We start from the raw sequence: 24878 nt of genomic DNA on the forward strand, positions 1-24878 counted from the left end.
ATTTTTTTTTCTGTACTGGCTATGATGTTCTAGTGAAGACCCGTACTGGAAAAAAAAATTAAAAACAGGGAACTTTGTCAGACGTTTCACATGCAATCAGATAGACTTGAAGTTAAGTAACTTTCTCTTCCACTGTTGTCACTTGATGATGGCAGTGCCTTTAAAACTTCTCTTTTTACTCATATGCTTTGCAAGTAAGAAAATGTTTTTTGGATCAAGACATGTTTTAAATATTTCCCTGAACTCTAGTCTTTATGGTCCACATTAATACAAAAGTCATTGCTCTTGTATTTGCATTACATTTTGAAGTACTGATGAGTACTCTGGTTTTATTTGCTACCCTTAGAGAATGCTGATAAAATGACTATCACGCATGTATTCAACAATTAAAAATTTGTAACCCACAAGTAAAAGAAATGTAAAATGTGGTTTCAGTCTTACAGAGTTCATTCAGATGAGTGTATCATCGGATGAATGTAGTGGTAAAGCTTTCTGTTGTCACCTCTCAAGAAAATCATGCAGCCTTACAGATTACTTAATATCAAAGGCTAGAATTTAAAATCATATTAATAGACTTTAGATACTGTGACAAATACATTTACTCCCATTGACTTACAGTGAGAAAACACTGGCATATTTCCCCTTTAATTTTAAAACTGCCTTATTTCTCAGCTACCTAATTTTCCCTCTTCCAAATCAGAATCTACATTTTATCTTGGCTATTTTGCTTTGTTAAATTAGCTAATCCCACTTACATGAAAGACTCTTTGATTACCACCTTGACATTGTACATATTTGATCACACTACATCTATCAGCTTGTCTGGATGGAGTTCTTTTCCCTATTTGAATCTTCTCTGGCCCTGTGACCCTGTAGATGCTGTTTCTGCAAATAATGTGAGTTTTCCATATCCCAATTATAATTGGACCTAGTCAATGTAGGTGGGCAAAGTTTAAGAGTGTTAATGTCTTCTTTGTTAACTCTCTTTACACAAAACTTTGCATATATTTTTACTATAAGACTGCACATTGTATTGATTGTTTTTCTTATCTTTTCTGCTACAGTATGTGCTCCCCTAAGGCAGAAACCTTGACTTATTCATTTTTAACTTTCCAGTACACATCACAGTTCTTAATTCACTGTAGATGTTTAATAAATAGTTGTAGAAGGTATGAATTAATATTAGGCTCAACAGTTTATGTCTTCAAAGAATTTATAATCTGGGAAAATAAAGCAGAAACAACTGACGACATTTGAGAATAATTGCAATATATTATATTAGCTCATGTAAATAGTACCCTGCAGGGTAAATACACTAGTACTAAGGATATTCAGATGGAAGATCAGAGTAGGGGTGAATTTATCAGGATATGTAGACTTGGAAGGAAAACTTCCTTGAAAATATTTTCTTAGTTTATCTATTCAAACCTTCAGTATGGAAACCAGAAGGCCAATTTTATCATTCAACTATGCACCACTAAAACATATGGTCTTGTTTAATTCAAGAAGTTTAAAATGGTGTGTTGCCGTGGCATGCTTATACGTCCATTAATGTTAATTAGAACTCTGTGCATGCATCAATAGAATATAACTGAAACTGCTCTGTAGAACTGTCTTATATAAAGTAATAGAAAAACAGCAAGAAGACATTAAATGTGATTATTACTATGAGAAATAAAGATGTAGTTTTTCTCACATATAGAAAGGAAAACAAATCCTTACCTTAAAACGAAACAATTGTCTGCTTTCTGATTCCTAAGACCTAGAGTTTTTGTTTTTTGTTTTCCTTTGTGTTATACTTAGAGGACAGATGAAATTAAACTGAACCTAAATGTAAAAATCAAGAATGTTGTTAAAAAAATGGAAACTAAGTTGAGGTACTAATTTTATACTTTGTTTAGTTATGGATGTTCCCTGCTACCACCTGAAGTGGAGAGTTATTGAACTGTCTCCGGAAGGGTAAAAACATTGTTTGGCCAAAGGATTTTGCTCTCTAGGTCTATCAAAAATTCATCACCAAAGAATGTCTGTTGAGTATCTTACACATGGTCCAGGTTGGGAATGAAGATCTACAGTCTGAAAGGGATGACATTAAATACATAGAGCAAATTAGCAGAGACCACATGTCTAATTCTGTGTTCAAGTTTCAGCCAGACAAATACTCTCTGAGAGCTATTTTGAGTATAGCACTTGGCTTAAAGGATTTCACTTGGAAGAAAGGAAGGTAATGTCAGACAATGTCTGTACTAAGATATGCAATTGTAAATTTCCAGATGTAAAAGCATATTCTTTTTTTGTTGTTTACCTACTTTATTCATATTCAGGTTTTAGTACTTGTGTTGCAATTACTTGTCTCCATCTCTGCCACTGGAGTATGAACTTTTCAGTGTATTCATCTGTTGCATTGGCCATTTCCACTGGGTGTTCAGAAAGCTCTCCTTTCGGATAGCAGCATAGTCAACTTCCTTTCCACCTTAAGGCAGGGCGGTGCTCAAAAGTCACCTCCGTGAGTCTTACCTTGACCACTCTATTTAAGGTTACAGCTCTTACTTCTAGCACTCCCAATCTTCTTTGCCCTGCTCAGTTTTGCTTTTTTTCCATCCTGTATAATTATCACCTTCTAAGAGGCTATATAGTTTTCTTACTTATTTTCACTGTGTTTTATCTGTCTTCCCCTACCCCTGCTGGAATGGGAGCTCCATGAAAGTAGGATCTTTATTTTGTTCACAGATATATCTTAAGTACTTAGAATAATGCCAGTGTATAGTAGGTGCTCAGTAAGTAATTATTGAATGAATGAATGAGTATTTTACTTAGCACAGTGCCTGGCACTCTGTAAACACTCAACATTTTTGATGACTTAAAAAAACTGTAAGAAAAATGTCAGATCAGTGGTCCTCAAAGAAAGTCCTGCAGCCCTAGTTTCATGGAAACCAGAGGACTGAAGCCAGAGTGGCATGGCATCTTAGATTGTATGTTAATCTCAGGAATGTTTTTCCTGTATAGGTCTATGCTGAGAGAAAAAATCAGAAAAACTGAGCATGCTCTACAAGCATGGAGCTTTTCTTTCTTGTGCTTTGCATTTTTTTCTTAAAGCCTTTATTAAATTACTAGAGTGCAAAACAAACAAAACACATGAGAAAAATGGTTCATGGCATATAATTTTATATTCTATTATAAAAATGGACTAGATTTGGCTTTTATAAATGCTCACTTATTTAGAAATTCCTAACACTACTACATCTGGGATAAAAGTTTCTTTAATTTCCCAGTATGACAGACTAATAACAACTGAAAATTATAATTTATAGTGAAAATTAAAATACACCATTTTTAAATATAGTAGCAAGATATTTCAACATGATCTTTACTGTTTTAACCTAGTTAATTCAAAGCAAAACAAGATAGTCTTATCTCTTATTCACTTATTATTTTGGGAAGATATTTAATAGTTTCATTTTTTCTGATCCTAGGACCAAAATTAAAGTTATGGGATCTTTGGATTTTGTTTTGTTTTGATTTTTCGCACTGAAATATAAGATTTATGACTTAAAAGTGCTCTAAGATTTAGTTAACAGATTTGATTTACTTCTAAACAGGACTTTAAAAAGCCTTTCAACGTTTTATAGACTTTGTGAGAATCCTGTTTGAACCTTGTCACTGACCCTATGCTGAAGGAATGAACACAGAGAAAACAGACATTGGCTAATAGACAAATGTTTTTACTTTTCTGGATGTACTGTAGTGATTATTACTTTTCTCTCTTATTAAGTTGTTAGTGATAGTTTTCAAGCTGAAAGTTATTGCATAATTTAAGAAGAAAGAAGAAATTTGTAGCATAATTTTTCCATGGGCATTGCAGTCATATAGCCTGGGATTTGAGTCAGTATATCTATTTGCTGTTTGTCCTTAGTAAGTTATGTTATAACCTCTCTGAGCCTCAGTTTCTGTATCTGTAAAATGGGTGTGACATCTACCTCTTAGAATTATTGAGAGGATTAAATGTAGTTATGTGAAAGTGCCTAGAAATGTGCATAGCACATAGTAGGCACTCAAATTTTAATTTTCTTCTCTTCTTTCAATTCTCATTTTAATCATTTTTAAAGATAACTTGTGAGGAAAATACTGTTCTAAGGGAATTATTGTGGAAAAATAATTACCAATAAAATATTGCAGCACACTGAAATACCTGATCTGGTTACCTTTTAAAATATAGTTTTAACTTCAGAATTCATTGTAATCAAAATGATAATATAATACTGCATTTGTTTAGACAGTGTTTGTTAAGTGCTAATTGCTATGATCCTTATAGCAGACCTCTGAGGGTGGTAGCACATAGAGAGACCCATTTGTCTAAGGTCACGTGCCTAGGAAGCAGGCAAGGTAGAAAGTGAACTCTAATTCAAGACAATACTGACTTTGAGGCAACAATATGGAACAAGCTTTGATATAAAAAGAGACTTTGGGCATATTTTAGCAAATAAATGCCCTTGGATAGGGTTCAAGGTGGGTCTGATATATACCAAAGTTACTCTGTAAGGAATGGTGTTATGATTAGATACCAAAGTGGCAATATTACCCTCTCAAATATGCTTTGTGTTGCATGTGTATACACATATGCTCACTTGTGGCTTCGAAGTACTCTATTAACCATTTAAATAAAGGAAAAAATCTTTCCCTAACATACTTCTAAGCCAATTTAGGGGTCATTGAGCAGATGTCATATAATACTAATGTTAAATTACCCTGTGTAATAAGAAAATTACAGTACCTAAGTGAAGATAGTAAAGGGAAACCATCCAATGAATTATTCTAGAATTTCAAAATGAAATGATTTCTTTGAAATTAACAGTGGCACCACATGACTTTAGAAAAGTGAGTCTGATAGGGAAAAGGGAAATTAGAGACAAAAGTGAAGCCTTTCTGTGTTTATATATGCCAGTTTTTGGTTATGATGCTAGGAGAGCTAATGTAATAGTACAGCTTTCAATTGTCCAGGAAGTGTATTATTATTAAACTATGTGGCAAGAAATTTATTAAAATCTAACTTTTCATTGTTTAGTATTAAATCACAATGGTTGTTTCTAGTCCACATATACTTCCTTTTGCTATTAGGTACACTTTAAAAGCCTAATTATTTTGAGAACATAGTATGACCAAAGAATAAAAGTGTACAAAGTTTGACAACTTTAAATAAACACTAGCATTTCTTAAAGAACAAACCTCACTTACAGTTAGGAAACAATATTTATATTTAAGGTTGAAAAGCCAGGATGTAGGAAAATTTTGCTAATTTGGAAGATGACCTTTAAGTGCACCAAAACCAAATAATTTGTAGGCTATGACATAGGGCACATTCCTACAAAATTTGTGTGAATACTGCTTTAGTGGTTCTTGAAAGACAAACAAAGAAAGCTGGAATGAAATCTTTATCCCCCTTACAAATAAGACGGAGACTAACAAAAGAGTACAGCAGCACTCTTTCAAAGCTTGCCATTAAAACGAGGTCTCTGTAGCACAGCTAATGAGATGGTTCATAGTAGAAAACAATCTGTTTTTAAGAATGTTTAGATCAAAAGTAATTTCTAATCTATGAAATAAAGTTTTTTCAATACCCTTCATTCACCAGTGAAGCTTTTATGTTTGTCTTATTTACTTCAATCAGATGTTTTCAATTTTACCTTTTTTCCTTGTACAGATCCTTGACATGGTTCGTCAATACTGACCAACAGTTTTATTCTTTTTCTTCAGAAAAGAGAGATTTTTGAGAGAGGGAGAATGAAAAAGAGAGAAACATCTTTGCCTAAATGATTTGCAAGCATCTGTGCTTTAAGCTACTTTTTATGAACACTCCTTAGTAAATGACTCAAGGTAAAAAAGCAGAAAAGCATCCAATGTTAGGAAATTGCAATCCAATACCATGTAATTTAAACCTGCAGTTGCTTCTCTTGTACTAAATGACATACAGATGGGTAGCTTAGTTCTCTCAACTTTGGGAACACAATTGGCCTTTTTGTATGAATGAACATATATTAACAAAAATATTTTAGACAGACTTGTTTAATTCTAATTGTATAGATTTTAATTATCTATGCCATTGGAAAGAATAATTTTAACCAAGTTATTTTGTCATGTTAGATTTTCAATTAATGAATTTTGGGGGACAAAATGCACAAAGATACAACCCTTTCAACGTATAAAGCAATAAAAACAAAAAGTTACTTTTTAAGACGTCTATAGCGAATTGAGCAGAGACTCACCTATCACAACCAGTTCTGCATTTAAGTTGTGGAGAGGCTTGTTCTGACAGGACAAACATTTCTCAGGGAAACATTTCTATCTCTTAGAAAATATTAAAAGTGTAAGTAGTAGGTATTTGCATAAAGCCTAGTGTAATATGGGGTTCAGTGAGATGAGAGACCAACATGCCATTAGTGTGATTTGCCAGCTGTTCCTGTGGACCTTTTCAGGCCAGAGCAGGGCCAACATTCTTTGTGGAAGGTCAGAAGAGGCGCTATTTGACAACCCACAGGCCTACTCAAAGGTGTGTTTTGTTGTTTGGCTCTGGTTTGCTCTTTTGCTGCCTCCATATTTTCTCATAGAGAATCAACCACTCTATCTTGGTGGCCCTGATTCTGGAAGCTGATATCCTTCTTCAATCCCACAATCAGAGTCAGTGGTTAGTTAAGTTTCTCCTGTTTTAATTTCAGTGATCTCATATACTATGACATTAGGTGCCTTAAAAGTAAAAGAAGTAGAAAGCATTTCTATTCCTAAATCATATTTCTTATATGTTTCAAAACAAGTTGAGTTTAATATTTGGGGAACTAAGCAAGCTTTCTTTCAGTAATTTCATAACACGGTAGGAAATTTTTGCATGTGGTGACATCTGCGTGCCTCTTTCGCACTGTGATGGAAAAGCAAAGAAAAACAATTTTACTGCAGTGAGTAAGGGTTGCCATGTCTGGAGTTATTGATCATCCCTTGGTACTCATGGGGGATTGGTTCCTGACCCTCTGCAGATACCAAAATCTGAGGATGCTCAGGGCCCTTATATAAAATGGCGTAGTATTTACATATAACCTATGCACATCCTCCCTTATACTTTAAATCATCTCTAGATTACTTATAATATCTAACACAATGTAAATGCTATGTAAATAGTTGCCTTAGCATGGCAAATTCAAGGTTTGCTTTTTGGAACTTTCTGGAATTTTGGGGGGGGGGAATATTTTCCATTGTGTTTGGTTGAATCCATAGATGTGGAACCTGTGGATACAGAGGGCCGACTGTATTTCTTTTCAGTCATTTGTTTAGGTAAGACAAAATACCCCACATAAGCGGGTATTGTCTGGACATTTTATTGCAGTCTGTATAAGTTGAAATAAAAGCTAACATTGTTATTAGAATCTAATTAAAATTATTTTACCATTCAAATATATTTAGCCAGTGAAGTCTTTCTAAGTATACTTTATAAAAAGAAAAATGTATGTCTCTAAATAAAATCACATTCACTTTTGCTTTTCTTTGTCTTTCCTCCCTCCCTATTTTTCTCACTCTTACTTTGGAACTTCTTGAATCTGCATTAGTGTAAATGCCTTCTCCTGCAGTCTATTAAAAGTTTCTTGCTGCCCGTTTAAACATGGTAAGATACAGTCTTGCAAGAGATATTTGTTTTTAAGGACTCTTCAGAACCTAGTGAAGCCTCTGACAGAATCACAGAGAATAGCAATTCCTAGCTGTGGAAAGATACATCTTTAGGGTTCAATAAACAAATAGGATAGTATTTAAATCACCCAGGTTGGAAATTGAATGAGGAAGGTTTCAGGCTATTCTACTAAACAAATGGAGAGTTATTGTTTAATATAATATGCCCATCCTCTTATATATACAGCATAAATGCTTATAAATAGAGTTATGCTTTTTGAATTCATTTGAAAAAAAAAATTCAAGGTACTGGGAGACGTGAAGGAGGTATTCCCACCTTGTGAATGTTCAATCGGTTTTTACTGTCTCATGCCAGCAACTTTGGCTACAGCACATTGTCAATGCTCCAGTGGAATCACCTGAATCTTGAGTACCATTCTTTTTTAACTGAGAGAAATAGCCAGCTGCAGTTCAGGTAAGTTTGTCTAGTGTGTTAGGGACTGGCCTGGTCATTGACAAGTGACTGCAGAAGCTGTGCTGTGACAGCCAGCCAAAGCAGTTATTTAGGATTCAAGCTAAAAGTCCTCCTTCTCCCACATCCTCTCTCTTTCCAGGGTCATGTAGGGATAAAAAGAGCTGTAAGGTGGTCTTTTCCCAGCAGGAACTGAGGAAGCGGCTAACACCCCAGCAGTACCATGTCACTCAGGAGAAAGGGACCGAAAGGTAAGGCGAGCTTACAAAAACGCCATTAAGCAAGAGCTAGTTTTCTTCATCCTCCTTATCCCCCCGCCCCACCTTTGAATCCTCTTCCTTGCCACTTAATTTAAAGGATTCTATACTTATTTGCTAAAGTCTACAAATTAGTATCCTTGAAAAGGTTGAAAATGGTATTGCTTAGGTTAAGACTAAGTTTTATTTATTCTTTCCCCCATTTAATGAACACTCTATCTTTTGTAAAGTCACAAGGCTTTTGTTAAGGGCCTGTTTCTAGTTTACTACAAAATGTGTGGAAGTAATAGCGATTTAGGTACATTTTTTGGGAAGACATCAGAGTAAGCAAAACCATGAGGGACATGGCACTTTGCCAGGATACTGAAAATTTGAAGGTGGCCATTGTAAGTATAGACGTTTTGGCTGCAAAAAGAAGGTAGCATAATTTAGTTCCTTTCTACCCCACTCCAATTTCTTTTTGAAGCACATGTGGAGAAAGTATTTATTGGCTCATTTGTGGTTGGAATGTCAAAAATTTTCAATAACTGCCCTCACATGGCTTTGGTCCTTGGAAGTTTGCCCTAAGTCCTGAAAAAAGAGTTTGTTCACTTACAAGACTGTTTTTAGTGAATAAAGTCTCTCTCAGCTGATTCCAGCTCAAAGGTAACTTGCCAAAGTCCAACCATTTTGTTGTCTAATTTATACCATGGAGCTTGGCATAAGGCTGTAACTTACCTCTGATCCAAATTTATTAATGATGTAACTTCTTGTTTTCATTCATGAACTGAAAGACCTCTTTACCACACGTGGGGTCTTTGTTACTATGCAACACTGTCTTCCTGTCACAGTATATACTGTTTACTGAATTTACCGAATGCTGAATCTCTGACAACGTCCACCTTTACCGCACAATGAATTAGCAATGGACTTCGGTCTTGGTCCAAGACGTCTACCCGTCCTGTTGTGTACATGACTAGCAAAATGATTTAATGCACACAAACAACTAGAGATTAGGTCATTCTTAAAAATTCTGTTTATAAAAAAATTGGACCTCATAAAGAGGGTGAAAGGATAATAAAAACAAGCTGCAGAGCACAGACTTTTTGTTGGGCTAGCACAGCTGATTTGTATTAGCTGAATGACCTCCTAGCCTTTAAGATTGTTAACTTAGAAAAATATTCCCTTAAAGCTGCAATATTCCTTTTCAAACCAAAAAATAAGACTCCTTCCACTGGAAGTGTTGGACCCTTCTGCATTTTCTGGTGTATGCTCTTGGACACTGTAGAGTAGCAGAAGTCTTATGTAATAATGTTTTTTTCTGTGAATCTGAACTACAGGCTTTTTTTTTTTTTTAAACTAGGAAAAAAAGTTTTCTAAGCATTACATAACTAGATGGCCTGATTTTTTAAAAAATTTAACCCACACTAGTTTGGAGTTGTTATATGCACATTTTATTATACAGATTTGAAATGTATTCGTAATGTTCAGATTTCCATATGTTTGGTCTGTTCTCATTTTAGGACAAAAAGCCCTTGAAAGTTTTCTTAGAAAAATGTATTTTAAGCAAATAAGTTCTATAAGAAATAATGCTAACTTGTTTAATTAAATTTTTTTATGCTCTGTTTATTGTGTATCAGTGCCTTCGAAGGAGAATATACACATCACAAAGATCCTGGAATATATAAATGTGTTGTTTGTGGAACTCCATTGTTCAAGTAAGTATGTTAAAAACCTATGGATATGGACAAATCACAGATGGCAACAAACTTGGTATTGTCTGTTCACATTAGAATCTTTCCATTACTAAATTTTCTTATTTCTAATTTTTCTATTTTCCCACCCCCCACAAAACAAAAGTAATTATTGACTTTCATGATAAACTACCAGTTTGGTAGACTGACTGACTTCTTATTATTTGGATCTTTAAAATACCTAACGTTAACTTGTTCATCTTAGTAACCATGGTGCTTAGCAGAGCTATAAAAGAGATTTTGGTGAACGTAGAAATGTCTATGTATTTATTGATTTTTCTGTCATCAAGTGGTGGCCCTAAATTTATTTATTTGATCATGATGGAAGTTCTCTATGTGCATCCTTCAGATTGAATAGTATCCACCAAGTTGATTATTCATACTTCTCCAATGAAGGGCAATAGCTGTATTGAAAGTAAAGTGGGAAATATAATAGATATTTATACATATATAAGTAAATTACATACTCTGAGTTTTGCATTAATCCAGAATCTTTATTTTAAAGATCCCAATAGTTTACTATAAAACAGGCCAGTACATAGACTTTTTCAACAGAATAGTTAATTCAGACAGTGTATTCTGGAGATTATGGATCTTATTCAAGAAAGAAAGCTCTTTACTAAAAATTTATTTATGTAGGTGGAGAAAATCCTAGAAGCCCTGTACTTCCCATAGGGATGCTGATTTGGGGGAATAAAAAGAAAGAAACCTTAATTGAGAGTAAATGTCATTTATTTAAAACAGAATTACAGACTTCTTAGGGGAAATGAACAAACAAGAATCTGATATGTGTAGCAAGTAAAACATACTTAACATCTCTCCGCAAATGTTTCCTTTTGAAAACACTAGCATTTACAGATTTCCCAGAAATAACAGGAAACAGTAGTTTCCTTGAAAAAAAATTTTTTTAAGTTTAAAACCTTTCTTAACTTGCATAAACCTTATTGCGCATTAGTGTTGGTTGAGAATCTGTTCTGAATTCTTACATATTTATTCTTTCTGTTAAAAAAAACAGCCCTTCAAATTGTCACCCATTTCCTCTCAGAAAACACATGTCTTTATATTTCAACACCTTTAGTTTGTGTCATAATAGTTGATATAACACTTAAGATAGTTGCTGAGCCATGTTAAACTTGTTAATATCCCAAATGGTAAAAATTGGCCACATCTCCTTTGCTTTTTGTTTAAGATTCTTCATTTCTTTCCCTATTATGTGATTCAGTAAAGTAGTGGATCTAAGGAAAACTTACTGTTTTAAATAAGAAACAGAACCACTGTAAATGAAGGATTTTAACCCATGTGACGTCTTGAGTCACAAATAGTAAAAACAAGACCCTTATCCAAACATAGGTGCTGGTGGGGTTCAAGATTTCATATTTGGTGTGATATTGTGTTCAGGATTTCATATTTGGTGTTTCATAAAGGAAACTTTAGCATTCTTGTAAGGAAAGCTTTTGTTTTCTAAGTTTTTAAGGAATATAGTTTAATATTTTTATTCTATATATTTTTTAAAAAGTGTGCTTCTCCATACTTGGTTTCTTGTCAGTTCTAAGGGGAACAATATCCCTACTTTGGCCTTAATTGTAGAATACAGTATTCTTTGTCCTGGTGCTGCTTTCTTCATACTGGAAAACTTGTACCCTGGGTGGCCACAGGGCATGGGGCCACAGGGCATGGACAGTTTTGAGGGAAGCAATTTTCTGGTCCTCAACTGCTATACAATACTCTTTCCTGAAACTGCTGTCTGTGTCTGAGAGAGTCTGTAGTCGGCCACATCTTCCTTCCAATCTCCTCTGTCTTAGTCGCCCTTCTCCCACTTCACAAAAGATGTCATACCTTCCACCCATCCCAAATTTTACTATGACTTGTCACAGGATAAAATCTTTAAGGCATCAAGCAAAAGAACAGTTCAGGAAGGCATTACTTCTGAAGGAGAGACCTATGAAAGCAAGGCCAAAAAAAAAAAAAACCAAAACTGAGAAATATTGAACTGGTAAAAAAGTATTGAAACAGTGTTTCATCTTGGAAAGGCTCAGTCTGCCTGCCGGCTGTCTGCTTATCTGTCTCTCCATCTGTTGTCCATCTATCCATTTTCTACCAGTCTTAAGTGAGATGTGTGTCATGAAAACATGTATCAACATATTTATTCAAAAATTTTAAATGAAAGTCTTTGTGTGTGTGTGTGTGTGTGTATGTGTACAGGAAATAAGTCTGATTTACTTGATAGACAGGACATTGAAGACTGCCTTTGCAAATTAGGTTATATGGGGTGGACTTCTCCCGTTCAATAACTGATCTAGATATGTCACTCTAAGATTTTGACAGAAATATATTTTAAGCATGTCTATATACAGAACACCAGGTAATTTATCTTTTTTCAATTATTTAAATTTTTGATAAGAAATTTTAGCTGTCACTTTAAAATGTATGAGGAAGTGTGTATCAGTCAGCACCCAATATGGATACAGAAGCCACACAGTAATTTGAACAGGAAAGTTTAATGTAGAGAATTACTATGTGTGACAGAGGATTATGGTGATGAGGGATTGGCTACTAAGAAGTAAAGAGAAATTCTAAAGAATACAAAGATAGCAAATATAGGAAGTTATCATGGCCCCTAGGGCTGAGACAGAGCCCAAGGAAGAGCTTCCCTGCAACCCGCCCCCCGCCCAGCCTTTCTGGGGCTGATGGCACAGGAGTCACTGGGGCCATGACATTGTAACTTTCTGGAAATCTGCATTCTGGAATTTGCTAGAAACCTCCCCTCTAGGGTGCTGGGGAAAGCTCTTTGCTGGGAGGTGTCTCACTGGGAGTTCTCCACTACAAAACTACCTGAGGGAAGTGCCAGGGGAGGCTGCTGGCCACCAGGTGCTGCTCACTCCTGTGCCCTGAAGGCTGCACCTCACTCCAGAGAAGCCACAGGAGCGTGTCACCTGAGAAGCAGTGAAAAGGGCTGGGGGCTGGAGAGGCTGCATATGCTAAGGAGTTGGGTGCTGGGGAGCCGCCCACGTTGCAAGGGCCTGCAAATAGAGAATCTGCATGCACTGCGTGAGCCAGATGCTAGAAAAGCCGCGGGCTCTGCCAGGAGCCTGTTGAAAAAGCATACTGAAACCAGGAAGGAAGAACCTCTTTCTCCTGCAATCCTTCTCCTGTGCCCTCTACTGACAAGGTTTAATATCATGTTAGCTGACAAAGAAAAAAATATTTAAAGGTCCCAGATCCATTTTAGCAGAGCAGGCAAGGAAGATGGATTTAGAGGTGAGAGGCAATAAATAAATTGGTAACTGGTACAGAGTCTTTTTTTTTCAAAATTCTTTTAGGGGTTCGTGAGCAAAAGTTTGAAAACCACTCAGTAGTCTAGTGTATTAATGGCAGCACCATCAGACACCCTCTGGAGATAGCTGGTTTTGTACTTTGAACACAAATAGTAGGAAACAATTGAGGTGTGTGTGTGTGTGTGTGAGTGAGTGTGAATGAGAAAGTGTGTGGAGTGTTTGTTTGTTAGAGAGGAGGGAGTGAGGCGGAAAAGACTACATAGAGGAACAATGTGAGAAATAACAGTGGGAGGGAAACAGATAAGAAATAAAAAGAAATAAGAAGGAAGTGCTGAGTTTAAAAATGCCCATCATTAGCGCTATGAAAAGGTTGTTTTCCCAACTGCCATTTCTGTTATCTTATTGACTGTGTGTGTGTGTGTGTGTGTGTGTGTGTGTGTGCATGCATGCAGCATTCACATATATGTGTAATTCTCGTCATTTACTTGACTGAGATATATATGTATATATAATACTTCCTTACAAAAAAGGCCATTCAAACTTGTACTCTACCCTAAATACACTCCCTCTCAACAATATACTGCTTTTTTACTGCTTACCAAGTACAAGAACCTTATTCACAGGCTGCTTTATAAACCAAATGTGTAATTTATTCCATGGTTCACATTTTCTTCACATTCACAAATTCTACCAAGCTAGTTTATTTCTCATATAATACTACTGACTTTCAGTTGGAAATTAACTGACAGAAGTAAGAATGTTCTCTCCTCTGGTTATTGAACTTCTAAACTTTCATAAAATGAATTTGTTGAACATCAGATAAACCAGAAAAGGCATTGGTGAAACAATTTAATCCAGTAAGTATTTTTGACATCTTGTACTTTGCTTTGGCCGACCCTTTGCCAGGTGTTGTGAAACAAAATAAACTTATGAACTATTTTTTTCCTTAAGGTGCTTATAGTTTTGTTGGAGTGATAAGAAAAACACAATAAACAATTACAAAGTGTGGAAAAATAACATTAATGTCTATCTGAATATGACTGTTTGATATGCTTTCATGAGTAATAGGAAGGTATATGACTGCATCAAAGTAGGGCCTGTTTTCATGGAGGAGATGAGAACACACTTTACCAGGCAGAGAATATCTGATAGAGAATGCTATATGAGACGAGGAATTAGAGATAGGATCAAAACTGGATTTTTCAAGGACATAATTATGAGACTGGTCCAATAGGAGTAGGGAGGTAAGGTATGTTGGGAGGAATGGAGAAATGGCTGGAGGGTTAAAAAGGACCAAATAAGGAAGCCCTGGGATCCCAGAGAAGACACTTAAGTTTCTGCTTGAAATTCTTTAAGCCTTGGCATCCTTTCCTCCAGGAAGCCCTATCTGAAACTTCCATGTTGAACTCTAGTGTCCTTCATCTCTGTTCCCATAGCACCTTGTATGCACTGCCATCATTGCATTTTCTGCTTTGTTCTGTAATTATCTGTTTATGTGCGTTTGTCCACTAGCAAGTAAACTCCACATCTGCAAGGCCATGCCTTAGTCATATTTATACCTTTAGTCCCTGGCATGTAATAATCACTGATATTTGTTTGTTGATCAGATGCATGTCTGAACTTTGTGAGACAGGTTGTAGAGAGACTTTGAATAAGACAAAAGCATGATGAAAATAGGAATTAAGCCGTAACAGTTCACAAGATAGATTTCTGGAGCTGAAAAGAGAAGAAAATAGAGCTTTTACAGCTTAAGTGGGAACTTTTTTCCTTGTTAGCTGATAAACCTCAATGTTATCCATGTGTAATCAGCTCCTGATAATTTTAAGACTTTCAAGAATCACATAGGATAGTTTTTATTTTCTATACATTTACTAATAAGGCCTTGCACTGAATTAATAGCTCATACACAGGTTCACTAATGATGTTGATGATAAAAATAACGGTAATAATAATAATCAATAGCTAATACTTACATAGCACTTACCTCTTGCCAGGCATGGTTCTAAGTGCTTTATATATATGAACTCCTTTAATCTTTACAACAACACATTTTATAGATGAAGAAATTGAGAGGATAATTGTCTTGTGAAGAACATACAGACAGTATACAAATGGATTTAAAATGGTAATACTCAAACTTTTAGGAAAGAATAAAGTTAAATAATTATAAGAAAATAAAGTTTTAATATTTTGTTTTGGTCACTTGAATCTGGTTATTTTACTCAGCATAATTGGAACAAATGGAACACACAGACACACACACCTCAATTCCTTAAAAAATTTGCCTTTGTCATAGTAAATATTTAAGTTGAAAATTGAAGACCATTCCAGTCTAGGGAGGGCTGAACCAAAAGTAAATAGATCCATCATGATAGATCATTAAGAAGAACTCAGCTTCAGGCTGGTTGTTATCCTTGGGGAAGTCCCTTAGAATCCTGACAGGAAGATGCAGCCAGTATTCCGGAAGCCATCAGGCCATGCAACATCTGCAAAGTAGGGCAGCAGTTGGATTCATGGGCTGGATTCTAGTTATTAAAATTGGAATGTCATTTTGTTTTCACTCTTAACCCCCCATTACATTTTCTCAAGTAGCTGTGTTCCAAATTTTTACCACTTTTTTTTTTGAATTCTCTCCCTACTTTTCTGAGATAATTGACGCCACCTGACATGAGCTACCTTAAATGTCTTTCCTTCTACCTTGAAATTTCTTTGTATCTTCATTTTTATCAAACAATCAAAAAAAGCACAGGCTAAAGGCAACTAGTGGATCCAGTTGAATATTAGCCCAGATGTGTGACCTCAAATTCATCACCTATAAAATGGGGAAAATAAAACCAAACAGGTGTAAGAACTAAATGCAGAAAAATGCCTAGTATATGGCAGGTATTCAACAATGTTAAATTCAAGTGGGCCTGACCAAGTTTGGGGAATGTATCATACTATCACAACAGCCTAAGAACCTCCTTATAATGTGAGAAAGTGCAGGCTTTACTAGAGAGAGTCTGACTGTTAACAGTAGATGTTAGTGTGATGAGTCACTGCTCCAGCTGTGTTGCTACATTTCAAATGGGACTCTGCTGCAAAACTATTCACACATGCTGCATTTCACATGCGCCTCCTGTGCAGTTTTATTCCAGGCTACTAGAAAATTTAAGCCCTTTTTCAGCTCTTTAAGAACATAAGCCCTTTCACTGAAGAAATTCCAGTTCAATGCCACACACAATTTACTCAACTATACTGTTTCATTTACCACTAAAGGAGACTTTCAACATAAGCTTTTCCCCTTCTGGTACAGTGTTGGGTTTTTTTGTTTGTGTTTGTTTTTGTGTGTATGTGTGTGTGTGTGTGTTGGAGGTGGGCAGATGTGAAAGCAGGGAGGGGGAGAAGAAGGGGGAGGGAGATATGGACTTTTCCATCCTTACTTTCTATTCAAATCCTATTTTTCCAACCCTTTCCCTATCCATATGATAGTTACTCATAAACCATTCCAGTCACTATGGAATTCTACTAGGGAGAGTAACATGAACTTAACTTCAAGCTTTCTTTTTATGGAACACTAGCTGGAAATTGCTCATAATTCTAGCAAATTTTTCTTAACCTTTAACAAAGTACATTTAACTTGAATTTAAAAGAGCTGAATTGCCCTTCACCTCATTTTAAATCCATAAAAAAGTAAGCTTTCCAGTACAATGAAACCATTATGAAATGAACTAGATTTCTGAGTAGTGACTTAAGCTTTTGTTATATCTGAATAACTCATATATTATTTTGAAGAGTATACAAAATTGACTTCTCTCATTCCACTGACCTTCCTGTCTTGTCCCCACATACAGTGATTTATAGGAAAAGAATCTGTAACATAGGGAGGTACTTTTCTGTCTTCATTTCATCTGAAAGCTCAGGGCGAGACAACAGCTAGATTGAAAGAAAAGTACTTCCTGGAGCTACTGGCAAATATAGGGAGCGAAAAACATTGTTAGTGCCTGACTCATTAAACCATCAGAAAAAAGAAAGAAAAGAAAAATATAAATAGTATAAAAACATAGCATAAAATAAAGGAAAGAACAACTCCATTTTGAGAAACTGGAAAACTATAGTAAGGCATGATTCAAAGTTTAACAGTATGCAAAGATAATTATAACTGCATTTCTCTAAATAAAAACTATATACCCACATATGGAAAAGTTGAAGCAATAACTACACATAAAATCCCTGGATAGTTGAAACTGGGTATATGAGTATTTGTATATATATATATATATGTGTGTGTGTGTGTGTGTTGGGGGAAGAAAAGTGGGGAAAGAGCAATCTTGCCTTGTATTTCCTAAACTACAATCCTAGTTCTTTAGTTAATTTTTCAGATGTAGACAGAAATAACTTAGATTTTTCTTAGTGAATTAGAATGGATAAATTGGGAAACAAAACAGGCAAAATTTTTTAAACTATAATTCATGTAAATTTATCTTGTTTGTATAAACATGCATCAGACAATCAATGAACATGTTATTCCAGTTCACAGACTTTGAAATTATTTAAAGACAGCTTATAAAAAATAATGTACAAGTTTTATCCTGTACTTCTGAGGCAGTCCACAAAGCTGCTCTTCTTATAAATAAATTATACTTTTTTCAAAACATGGTCATCAATTCAATAAGAATTGCATAAATTTTCACTCAGAGACATGTCTTCAATGGGTCTTATACATGGATAAGTGACCTAACACATTATATTATCAAAGAAAAGTGCAGAAGCCATCCAGAGTACCAAGTGGAAATAAAGTTTTGTAAAGTTCCAGCATGGACTTGCTATATAACCATAAGCAAGTTACTTAAACATTCCATCTCATTTTTCTCATCTGTAAAATGGTGAGAATAACATCAACCCTTTCTAGCTCATAGCACTACTGTACCAAATGAAATAATCACACGAAGATGCTATAAAAGATATAAAGAACAAACAGCTTAATATAAAAAAGAAAACAAACAACCCAATAAACAAATGGGCATAAGATCTAGACATTTCTCCAAAGAAGACATACAGATGGTCAACAGGCACATGAAAAGATGCTCAATATCATTAATTATTAGAGAAATGCAAATCAAAACTTCAATGAGGTATCACCTCATACCTGTCAGAATGGCCATCGTCACAAAGTCTACAAACAATAAATGCTGGAGAGGGTGTGGAGAAAAGGGAACCCTCCTACACTGTTGGTGGGAATGTAAATTGGTGCAGCCACTATGGAAAATAGTATGGAGGTTCCTCAAAAAACTAATAATAGAGTTACCGTATGATCCTACTATCCCACTCCTGGGCATATATCTGGACAGAACTATAATTAGAAAAGATACACACACCCCAATGTTCACAGCAGCACTATTTACAATAGCCAAGACATGGAAGCAACCTAAATGTCCACTGAGAGATGAATGGATAAAGAAGATATGGCACATATATACAATGGAATATTAGCCATAAAAAAGAATGAAATAATGCCATTTGCAGCAACATAGATGGACATAGAGATTATTATATTAAGTGAAATAAGTCAGACAAAGATGAATATCATATGATATCACTTATATGTGGAATCTAAAAAATGATACAAATGAACTTATTTACAAAACAGAAACAGATTCACAGACATAGAAAACAAACTCATGCTTAACCAAAGGGGATAGTGGTGGGGGAAGATAAATTAGGAGTTTGGGATTAACATATACACACTACTATATATAAAATAGATAAACAACAAGGACCTACTATATAGCACAAGGAACTATTGTCAATATCTTGTATTAATAACCCACAATGGAAAAGACTCTGAAAAAGAACAGATGTATATATATATATATATATATATATATATATACACATATATATATATGTATGTATAACTGAATCACTTTGCTGTACACCTGAAACTAACACAACATTGTAAATTAACCCTACTTCAATTAAAAAATAGTTTAAAAAGATATAAAGATATAAGTATAAAGTAAGGTTTGTGAAAACTGTGCAGCTTTAAATAAATTTACATGGTAAAGTATAAGCAGCCACAAATCTAAAATTAAGTCAGTTTCTGTCCAATAATTAAAAAAAAAATTTAGTCTGGATTCTAAATTCCCCAAATAATGGAACTTAGATGAGTAACTGATAGTTTTAATACATAAGAAGCTAGAAACTTGTTGAGAGAGTACGTCATGGCAGAAGTTTTGTAACCCACATCCGCACCCCGTGCAGGGGCATAAACCTTTGCATATCGAGGCTACTTAATTATTTGTTAAATAAATGGTTTAATTCCAGTAAATCAAGAGTAACCGCAGAATTAGATGATTCAAGTTGATACTGGAATGGTGGAAGTATAAATAAATACTTGGTTATGGAGTCTCTAAATTATTATCCCCTACCACACTTTCCAAAATAGCTTCTATTGACCACCCACGGAATTTAATTTTAGTGGATGCTTATTTCAGCAATAGCATTGCTTGCAACTGCAAAGATACACTGATTTCAACTAAGGGAGAGATGGAAATGTCTATGGCTGGGATCTTTTACAAGGAAACATTGAAAAGAGCAAAAAAATGAAAATAAAAGTGTCAGCTACCAAAAGGTGTATCAGAAGAAAAGTTCATAGTCAAACATGTTTATTAAATATAAGAAAGATTAAAAATAACTGGACTAAATAGTGACTCAAAATGCTAGAAAAATTACAGCAAGAACAACAAAATAAACTGGGATAAAATAGCCTCCTTTTTCCTCAAGGCATTTGCCAATTCTAGGCAAGGGAAGAAAGGTAAAGATTCCAGTCGATCAGAGGCAGAAGTGCCAGCAGACTAGGATTTCTCAGCTTCAGCACTATTGACATTTGGGCTGGATAATACTTGGTTGTAAGAGGCTGCCCTATACATTGTAGGATGTTTAGTAGCATCCCTAACCTCTGTCCACTAGATAGCTGTAGCTCCTTCTCCCCTGCCCTGTCCCCCACCATTGTGACAAACGTAAATATTTCCAGGTATTATCAAATGCCCCAGGGAGGGGGTAGAGGGGGGCCAAAATCACAATTGATCTAGACAGTCTACAAAACAATAATCAAGCTCTGATTTGTAGGGTTTACTGATTTCTATGGTACAAATACTTCCACCATAGGCTATTTCAAGATACAACTGTGACATTACTTAACATGGAATTAGGAAGAGATGTGTAGTGACACCATTATATAGCATTTCTGTAATTCAAATACAGCAGATATGAATAACAACAGTTAAATTTAGTTAAAAATTTAGACGTGGTGAATTTTGAGTATTTATTACCTTTGTTTTTAATATAACTTATTTAATTATAAGTTTACATAATTTGTTTTTAATAATGTCTGTGTTTAGCAACTGGATCCCAAAGTTCCCCAAATTTTAGCAGTAGGCTCTCTTGAGCTTTGCACACCAACATAATGGGGACAAATCAAGAGTAGACCAAATTTATCGAAAACTGCAACGCAACCTCAAGTGAGCTCAGTCCCTGATTAGATTAAGGTAATCTTTCCCTCGTTCTTCTCCCCACTCCAGCTGCCTATCAGAGGATAGGATAAACCCTCAGTAGAAGAAGATTACATCATCATCATTCAGAGTACAATTTTTCATAGACAACGTCTGGCATTCATTAAAAATTACCAGGCATACCAAAGTAAAGGACCAAGGGAAATAAATTGACAAGAGAAACAGGTCTATAGATGGCCCAGATATCCAGATATTTAAGTCATCAGGCACAGACTTTAAAAATAACCGTGAGGGCTTCCCTGGTGGTGCAGTGGTTGAGAATCCGCCTGCCAATGCAGGGGACACGGGTTCAAGCCCTGGTCTGGGAAGATCCCACATGCTGCGGAGCAGCTAAGCCCGTGCGCTGCAGCTACTGAGCCTGCACTCTCAAGCCTGGGAGCCACAACTGCTGAGCCCGAGTGCCACAACTACTGAAGCCCACGTGCCTAGAACCCATGCTCCGCAACAATAGAAGCCACTGCGATGAGAAGACTGCGCAATCGCAATAAGAGTAGCCGCCGCTCACCACAACTAGAGAAAGCCTGCATGCAACAACAAAGACTCAATGCAGCCAAAAATAAATAAATAAATAAATTTATTTTAAAAAACCCCAAAACTGTGATTAATATATTCAAGAAAATAGATGGCAAGATGGAGAATTTCACCACAGAACAGGAATCTATTGTAAAGAATTAAATAGTTCTAGGGCTGAAAATGCAATAACTGAAATATAAACACATGAGATGAATTTAATAGCATATTAGACATAGAAGAATGCAGGATTAATGAACAGAAAACAAGTCAGAAGAATAGATTCAGGCTGAAGCTAAGAGAGCCAAAAAAATGTAAGATTATTGAAAAGATAATACAAGATACACAGTTTCAGTTTTAACATATTAGAGTCACAGAAAGAGAAGAAAAAGATAATAGGAAACAGGATGAATATAAATAAAACCACATCTAGACACATCACAGGTAATCTGATGAAAATCAAAGGCAAAGAGAAAATATTAAAAGCACTTGGATAAATTAACTAGAAAAATAAAAAAAATAGAATTAAGTAAATCCAAAATGTTGATCTTAGAAAAGACCAATAAAGTGGACCATTTCTATCAAGTCTCATCAAGAAAGAAAGGGAGAAATAAAGAACATAGGTTCAAAACTAGGAATGAGAATGGGATAAAACCAAAGATAAGGAAAAAAATATTTTAATGTAAGAGAATACTGTGTATAACCCTATTCTCACAAATTTAAAATCTCAGCATAATTTTCTAAAAATAAAATACAAAGTCTGACTAAAGAAGAATTATAATTGAATTGATCAGTAACTCTAGAAGAAATTGAGAGTTATCACAAACAGCTTAGACTTTTACAGAAAAAAAAATCATTATTCCTGTGCTATTACAAACTGTATCAATTACAGAAAATAGAAGAAAGTTTATCAACTTCTTTGACAAATGTAACATACCTCTAAAACCAAGATGTGACAAAGATTACAAATGAAGGAAAACTATAGACCAATCTGATTTATGAAAGTAGATGTAAGGATCTTAAATAAAGTATTAGCAAAAGTAATATGACATTGACATATATACACTGATATGTATAAAGTGGATAACTAATAAGAACCTGCTGTATAAAAAAATAAATAAAATTCTAAAATTAAAAAAAAAAGTAACGTAACACTGTGTTGAAAAAGTAATATGCCATGGTAAAGTAGGGTTTATTTCAGGAAGGTAGAAATAGTTCAGTACTGGGACATTTTTGGAAAAATATGATCATTTTAGTATATTCCCAGAAGAGATTTTATAAAAATTCAAAGTGCATTCTTTAAAAAAAGAAAACTCATAGTGAAATACGATTAGAAGGAAATACTATGTTTTATCAAATCTAAGAAGCCCTTAGTCAAAGGATTTATTACTTCAAGTAACACTAAGAAAAGAAAAAACCTGTGAAGTAAATTGTAAAACATTTATTTATCACAGACGCATCCAGGTTTCAGAGATGTTAACATGTTTGAAATAAAAAGTGCCCAGTAGGGGCTTCCCTGGTGGCGCAGTGGTTGAGAGTCCGCCTGCCGATGCAGGGGACACGGGTTCGTGCCCTGGTCCAGGAAGATCCCACATGCCGCGGAGCGGCTAGGCCCGTGAGCCATGGCCGCTGAGCCTGCGCGTCCGGAGCCTGTGCTGCGCAGCGGGAGAGGCCACAACAGTGAGAGGCCCGCGTACCGCAAAAAAAAAAAAAAAAAAAAGTGCCCAATAGAATCAATGAAATACATACTATAAATAGTGTTGGGGCAACCAGCAAATTATTTAAAAACTAAATTTAGATCCAACCCTCAGTATCTTACAACCCAGTGCCTTATACTCCAGTAAAGTCTAGGTTAAATAAAAAATTTAAATATTAACATTAAGATCATACAAGTCCTAGAGGAAAATATAAGTGGGAACTTCGTATAACATTGGGGTGAGGGAAGCCTTTCTAAACAAGATTCCCAAAGAAGAAATAAAAAGAAAAGATATGTTGGACCACCTAAACATTTTACATTTCTATAGATCAAAACACTATTTTAAAAACTGGTAAACAAACGAACTGGCAAAATATATATGCAATTCATGTGACAGACAGAAAATATTCAAATCAACTGAGAAAGACAAACATTGGAAAAATGGGCAGAAAATATAAACAGATACTTTTCAAAATAAGAAATGTAGATAGTAAGCATAGGGGAAAATTATCCACCAGTTAGTAATAAAAAACTGAAGTAAAAGGAGGAATAGTTCTCTATGTATCAAATTAGTGAACATTTCCAGTATCATCAAATCCAGTGTTGGTCAAGGTCTGGGAAATTAGCACTGCTGTGTAGAGTGTGAATTGGTAGTAACCTTCTGGACAGTTTAATAAGCTATGTCAAAAGTCTTAGAAATCTGCATGCCATTAATCTAGCAAATACACTTCTAGGAATTTATGCTAAAAAGTCATGTTTATGCATAAAGATAAAGCCACAAGGATGCTTTTAATCACTCTTTATGATAGCAAAAAAATAATTTAAATATCCAAAATAGAGATCTAATTAAATAACCTAGTGAAAATATACATGGCATTTCAAATAATATTGCAAAAGAATATTTAGTGATCTGGAAATAAATTTAAAACAAATTTAAAAGTTTACAAAACAATAATTATATATGACCCTGTATTTGTAAAATACATGTATTTCCATATATATGAAAACAGTGTAGAAGGTTATGTACCATATGTTAACAGTAGTTATTTCTGGGTGGTTGGATTGTAGGTGATTTTTTTTTTTCTTATCCTTTCAATTTCTTTTTAAAAAGATGACCATGTATTTTGGGGGGTAATAAGAAAAATATTTAATATTAGTATTATCTTTACTCAATGTTACAAACACTAAACTATTTATTTATTTATTTATTTCTATCTCTTGAACATGGGTTTGGTGATTAAAATCTTTCCTTTTCTTTTTAAAAATTTTTATTGGAGTATAGTTGATTTACAATGTTGTGTTAGTTTCTGCTGTACAGCAAAGAGAATCAGTTATGCATATACATATATCTGCTCTTTTTAGATTCTTTTCCCATATAAGTCACTACTGAGTATTGAGTAGAGTTCCCTGTGCCATACAATAGGGCTCTATTAATTATCTTTTTACCACCAAATTTACCTTTTCCCAGTGATAATTTGAAAGAATGAAATGGAATGTAATTCCACATTATGTAATTTTGTCCATTTAATAATCTATTCACACCTCAAGTAGCTACTTTACCCACTGCCTTCTAAGTTGTTGCTTTTTTTTTTTTTTCTCTTTTATCCCTAAGTGACCGGTAATGGCGATGATAACCCAGGGAAGGCAGCCACTGAGAGCTTAGACTTAGCTCTAACCTTCTATTCACCTACCTTCTCTTGGCCTCCAGTTCAAGCATCATTTCAAATTTTATTCC

At 34.9% G+C, this 24878-nt stretch overlaps 1 protein-coding gene across 1 annotated transcript in view; it reads left to right on the forward strand.

Annotated features, from left to right (window-relative positions):
* MSRB3 (methionine sulfoxide reductase B3) overlaps window positions 1-24878 on the forward strand; it is a 167973-nt gene that overhangs the window by 41982 nt on the left and 101113 nt on the right. The window contains exons 3-4 of the mRNA XM_067009691.1: window positions 8262-8370; window positions 9996-10073. Coding sequence (XP_066865792.1) covers window positions 8262-8370; window positions 9996-10073 — 187 coding nt within the window. The remainder of the gene's footprint in view (window positions 1-8261; window positions 8371-9995; window positions 10074-24878) is intronic.

The sequence above is a fragment of the Kogia breviceps genome, chromosome 12 (genome assembly GCF_026419965.1).
Source record: "Kogia breviceps isolate mKogBre1 chromosome 12, mKogBre1 haplotype 1, whole genome shotgun sequence".
Lineage (NCBI taxonomy): Eukaryota > Metazoa > Chordata > Mammalia > Artiodactyla > Physeteridae > Kogia > Kogia breviceps.